At 45.4% G+C, this 6,154-nt stretch overlaps 1 protein-coding gene across 1 annotated transcript in view; it reads right to left on the reverse strand.

The window, feature by feature from the left end:
- Nucleotides 1–6,154, reverse strand: part of LOC118417844 (amiloride-sensitive amine oxidase [copper-containing]-like) — a 25,031-nt gene that overhangs the window by 13,717 nt on the left and 5,160 nt on the right. The window contains exons 2-3 of the mRNA XM_035823592.1: nt 5,266–5,552; nt 3,337–3,495 (exon numbers count right to left, since the gene is read on the reverse strand). Coding sequence (XP_035679485.1) covers nt 3,337–3,495; nt 5,266–5,552 — 446 coding nt within the window. The remainder of the gene's footprint in view (nt 1–3,336; nt 3,496–5,265; nt 5,553–6,154) is intronic.

Genomic DNA, 6,154 nt, shown 5'->3' on the forward strand with positions numbered 1-6,154 from the left:
CATTAACCCTTAATTTAAAACTACCTCGGAAGCAACTGAAGTTGATATATCACTGTGAGAAGAACTCTCCTCTGCCCATCACATGTGCTCATGGCAATTGCTCCAAGTCCAGTTAAGTTACGTACTTCTCTTGCCATAAAATACGGATTAATTATTACTATTATTACCTTCGCCAGAAGGTTACGTTTTGAGCGTGTATGTATGTCTGTATGTCTGTCTGTCTGTCTGCTTGTTAACAGCATAACTCGAGAAGACTTGGATGAATTCTGATGATATTTGGTAGGTGGGTACGGGACACGAAAACGAAAGTCAAATTCGATAATGGGCCCCCTAGCGGCTTTTTAAGTACTGCAGCAAAACTATTGTTCTGGACAGGCTGCGGTCGTGATTTATTAGTGGTAGATAGCCGTTGGGACAGAGAGTAAGTGCTGCAAGTTTGGGCCCCCTAGCGGCTTTTTTGGAACTGCAGGTGCCGATTTCTTTTCAAAATTTGGACGAGAGTAACTCGAGAACGTGTAGACGGATCGTCATGATTTTTGGTCTGTAGATAGCCTAAGTTATGACTTACATGATGCAATGCTTATTATGCAAATCAACAGCTAACTTGGTAAATTACTGAGGTAGTGAAGAAAGTTTATAAATCCACTGCATTCCATGATAGGACTTTCGAACTTGTCACATATGTAACTGAGAAAGAGAGAAATGTCAATAGATGTTATTGATGCAGATGAAGTTCCTGCCTAATTGGCCCCTCGCCACGTCCCGTTGTATTGGAACGGGCTCTGCTCGGACACACAGGCAGGGCCTGTCGGGGTACCGAACCGTTCCACCCGCACGGACCCAGACTTCTCTCCCGGGGTGATGAGAACGGCGTTAGACGATCCCACAGAAGGATCCTCGTCGTAGTAGTTGAAGGGGCGCAGGAAGAACTGCATCTGTGTCCCCGCAGTAGCCGTGGTCGGGAAGTCCTCGGAGTGAGGAATGTGGTGCGTGGAGAGCGTCACCCAGGCAACCAGGTCCTCGTCAACAATGCTCTCATCATCATCGATGAAGGACTGGAAGTCGACTACGGGGTCGTACAGGTCGTTCTGGTTGTAGATGGAGGAGCTGGAGGGCTCCGAGTCTTTCCTCTGGGTCACGACCAGCTGGTAGTCCTGCCAGGCCACTCCCCGCATCGCTGCCCAGTCCTGCCGGGGCAGCAGTGTCTTCGCGATGCCGTTCAGCTGCACACGGTAACCACGATTCACGCCGAACCTAGACACAACATGAACATGGTCATATCATACAAATGTACCTAACACACGGTAACCACGATTCACGTCGAACCTAGGCACAACATGAACATGGTCCCATGATGCAAATGTATCTAACACACGGTAACCACGATTCACGCCGAACCTATAGCTAGGCACAGAATGAATATGGTCATATCATGCAAATGAGGTATCTAACTGCAGAATCTCAAAGGCGTTACACATTGCTCCGAAGTAAAAAAAAAAAAAACATCTTGCCTGAGTTAGATGAATGTTTAAAGATTCTTTACGATGAGTTGGATGGCAATGGCAGTAATATTGTGCACCTGTTGGTTTGTTCTTCGCTGTAGAAGTTGTAGTACTTGGGCCGGTTGAAGTCGTACTGCACGGCGGCTTCCTTCTCGGTAGTTCTGAGGTTCCGCTGGATGCGGGTCTGGATGTGGCGCAGTTCCGGCCGCTCAGGGTTGGTGATGTTCTCCAACACCACGTCAACCGTCTCAAACCTTGTGAAATTGAAAAGACAGATGCTTGTATCATCGATGGACCAAATGTTTTTGTTTCAATGCGTGGTATTTAGGAACAGTGTAAAAATCTTTAAAATTTTTAAAGTCTTTATCAGTTATACCTGCTCCTAAAAGAAACGAAAGCAGAACAATTTATTATATTATATGTAAAACAGCATTGACTGATAAACGGAAGATTAATCTGATGACTTAACACCAATAAGAATCATTTAGAGACAGAGTCAGGGTCTTTCAAATTTTTGAAGACTTTTTGATTATGGGTTGCTTTTACAATTCATTGTAATCAAAACGGAATTGGTTAATAAACGGCAGATTAATTCCATGGCTTTACATTTTAGCTAGCTAATCCTGGAATCACTTCTCTTACCTATTCTGTGTTCCTATAATGTCTAGGTCCACCTTGTAGTTGAAAGAGTGCTGGTGAACATTCCCTATCTTGTCCCCATATAACGGGTTACCGTACGAAGTCGTGTCTTGTGATGTTATAATGTAGCCAGTCAAGCCGATCCGCACTTCGATGACGCCGTTCTGGTGGAAAATGTAATCGTACACGTAGTCATAGTTGTAAACAGTGTTAATGTGACGTAACACCAACACGTGATCAGCCATGCCGCCGTAAAAGTTGAAGCCACCTGCAAAGTCAGAATCAAAATGGCGACGGAGAGGTATCCCAGCATTCAGTTCGAACACACAGACGGAGTTCTGGATCAGTCTCGGTTCCTTGGTGCTTCTTTGCTGAAGTGTGTTGAAAAACGTCGCCGTTTCTGGACAATCTATGCCACGTACGAGTTCAAAGCTTTTGGCAAAATCCCAATAGGAGTCGAGAAAGAGGTTGTTAAGCATGGCGGGGTTGCCTCCGGAGTAAAAAGACGTCGCATCTTGTGAGCTTAGTTCGTACGCGATGCGCTCCCCGTTCATCCTGACGTCATACAGCTGCATGGCTTGTGTTGTAGTCAAACGCCAGTCGAAACTCCAACCCATGTACTCGATGTGTCTCCCCCGCACCGCGTACCGCCTGCCGCCCGGTTCGGTCAGCGTCGGGCCCCGACTGGGAGAAGCTGGCTGCGGCTTTCCCCTCCGGATGAAGGTAGGATACAGAATGTCGTCGCCTTGTACGTCGGCGTCAGGCGTGTCCTTTTCAACCGAACCGTCCGCGTACCCGGTAATGAGTTGTTCTACTGAGTCAAAGTACTGGTTGTTATAGAAGACTCTGGAGACATGCCAATCACTGGGGTCAGCACTCTCGTGGGTGATCTGATATAAGACAAACAAGAAATTAGAATTCCTAACGTGCATAATCGATTCATCTGCGTCGATGGTCGCCTTAACAAATTGTGTTGTCGAATGCTTTTGAAAAATTGCCAGTTGACCCGACTTTGTGAAATAAGAATAAAAGAAGCCAACTTTCCTTCACATATTTCGTGACAACTGTCTGACGCATGGCGAAACGCATTGTGTTACAAGTTTGCAAATGAAGTCTTCTGCCACGAGAAATGTGATTTTAATCAGCTAGCTTATTCTAGTCTAAAGTAAAGATTCACAATAGTGTTAACTCTAACCTGAATCATGAAGCCAATAAAGTAGGTGACGCCGCCTATTCCTGCACGGTGAAACATGAACCATGACCTCCTCTCTCCACTTCTGTATCCTTTGGGAACTGTATCAATGCCAACTAGGCAACGCCCCGAACAGTTATGGTAGGTGTAGCCATAACTTTCCTTTAAAAGAAAATAAAAAAATTATTTCCATAAAAACATTTCTGTTTGGTGCAAAAAAAATCACAATTTCGTGTAAATCATTTCTTATTGCATATATTTCATAGATTGTCCTATTTAAGTTTTATCGGCACAACAAAGGATCAACGTTCTTTTGACAAGGTAGTAACCGTTCGTTTCGCTACATTGTTAGTTCCCTGCTGTCGTTTCGCTACATGGTAGAAGTCGTTTCGCTGCATTGCAAAAGTAGTTTGGCTACATTTGAATGTTATAACCTCCATGATAGACTGTGTAACGCAAACTCCGCTGTACAGGGCTGTAACTGGCCCCTCCCCATGGCAATATAGGGCGGGCCAATAAGAAGCGCGATTAGATCGGTCTACCTCCATGAAATATTCATGGGGTTATATTTTCCCTAGTGTTTGCGGTGTGTGTGTGTGTGTATGTGTGTGTGTGTGTGTGTAAGAGAGAGAGAGAGAGAGAGAGAGAGAGAGAGAGAGAGAGAGAGAGAGAGAGTGTGTGTGTGAGAGTGTATGTGTGTGTGTGAACAAGATAACTCAAGAACGGCTGGGTGGATTGGTTTCATGATAGGTGTGTGGGTTGGGTGTGACGAAAGCTGGAAATAATTAGATTTTGTCCCCCCCCCCCCCAGCGGCTTCCCTTGGTTCTGCAGTGCAACTTCCGGTTTTGCCATCTCGTGTTCTGAGTCTATGGTCACGAGTTTTGGCTGTTAGATAGCTCTTGTGCTTGGGAAGAAGTGACGTAAGTTTGGGCTCCCAAGCGGCTGGTTTTGGTATAGCAGGCGTATTTTTGTCAAAAACTTCTGAAGAGGATGACTCAATAAGGGAACAATGGATTTTCATGACTTTTGGTATGTAGGTACCTTAGACATTGTTGTACAAAATAAAACACTTATAATGCAAAATTGAAGTACATTTGCATAATTAATGAGATTATTCTAGTACAGTCAAACCTGCCCAAGACGACCACCCGGGGGACCAGAAAAAAGCGGTCGATTTGGACAGGTGGTCGCTGAGAAGAGTATCGACTCAAAACATGCCCGATGCAAAGTATAAATGGTTTCCGTTGTGCTTAATGCCAAATAGCAAGCACACTGCACGCACGCAAAGAAGCGAGGTCTTTAATGTTAAATACAACACGCACACTGTAAACTGTAAATTTAACCCCAAAATCCGACGCAAATTGGCCGATTTCGGCACAAAATCGCGCTAGTTATCATAAAAAATCGATGAAAATCTCAAATTTGAAAATGATGCGGTCGTTATGGGTCCTAATTTGGGCCGGTCGCGGTCGCGTTGGCCAGGTGGTCGTTGAGAAAAGGTCGCTTAATGCTTACGTCAATGGGAAAATAAATGGGGACCGAGAAAAAGCGGTCGAAATGGCCAGGTGGTCGCTGAGAAGAGGTGGTCGCTAGGGCAGGTTTGACTGTATATCAGCTTTTTCACTGTATCTCTTGTCCCGGACATGACATTTTGGTGGTAGATAGTTTCTACCGTCATAACAAAGTGGGTTGAGTTTGAGCCCCCTAACATTTCATTTTGAAACTGCATGCGTGTTTTTGTCAAGACATTCCAAAGAGGATAACTGCAGAGAGGAACGACGGATTGCCATCATTTTAGGCATGCAGGTAGCTAGGCAAAGATGTTCATAATGATATGCATGTTATGCAAATGAGGACTTAATATGCATAATTAATGACGAAATTGTATAATTCCATTGTTTTCAATAACTGGACTTAATAAAAGTTGGTACCTTCAGGATGTTGTGTAGGGCAGCCGTAGCTTCACCAATGAGCGGGAAAATCAGTGGATACTCTTTGGCGTCGACAGCCCGGCTGGTCCACGGGATGGGGCTTTTCCTACCGGACGGTGAGTAAAGAGTGTGCCGGGCAGGGTTAGGCAGTGGCCCGACCACGTACTCCTCCACGACCGGCGGTGTCTTCCCGCCAGCGTGCACGGTCACCAGCGCCTGTCTCTCCGGTTTGGCACCGATGCCGTCAAGGAACGCCAAGGCCTCCGACTTAGCAGGAACGTGCAGTTCTATAAAACCGTACAAGAAAGAAAAAGAAAACAATGTTTTTAACTCTCAGCAGAAGGTATGTTTTCGGTAGCGTGTATGTGTGTGTTTGTCTGTCCGTGAGTGTGTGTGCCTGTCTGTCTGTCTGTGAATGTGTGTGTGTGTGTATGTGTGTGTGTCTGTCTGCCTACAAAAACGTACAAGAAAGAAAAAGAAAAATTTTTTACTCTCAGCAGAAGGTATGTTTTCAGTACCGTTTTTGTGCATATGTGTATGTGTGTGTCTGCCTGCCTGTGATTGTGTGTGTGTGTGTCTGTGGATGTGTGCACGTGTGTGTCTGTCTGCCTGTTAGTGTGTGTATGTATGTGTGTGAGTGTGTGTGTATGTGTGTGTGTGTGTGTGTGTGTGTGCGCATGTGTATAAGAGTGTGTGTATATGTGTGTGTGTGCTCAAGTGTCTGTCTGCCCCCGAGAGTGTGTGTGAAAGGGTGTCTGTCTGCCCTTCAGTGTGTGCATGTGTGTGTGTATGCGTGTGTGTGCGTATATGTGTCTATCTCTCCCGGGACATCTGTCTACGTGTATATGTCTCTCGAAAGTTGAGTGGTGTGAAAAAACCCCCCGTTTAT

Source organism: Branchiostoma floridae, chromosome 6 (assembly GCF_000003815.2).
Source record: "Branchiostoma floridae strain S238N-H82 chromosome 6, Bfl_VNyyK, whole genome shotgun sequence".
Classification (NCBI taxonomy): Eukaryota; Metazoa; Chordata; class Leptocardii; order Amphioxiformes; family Branchiostomatidae; genus Branchiostoma; species Branchiostoma floridae.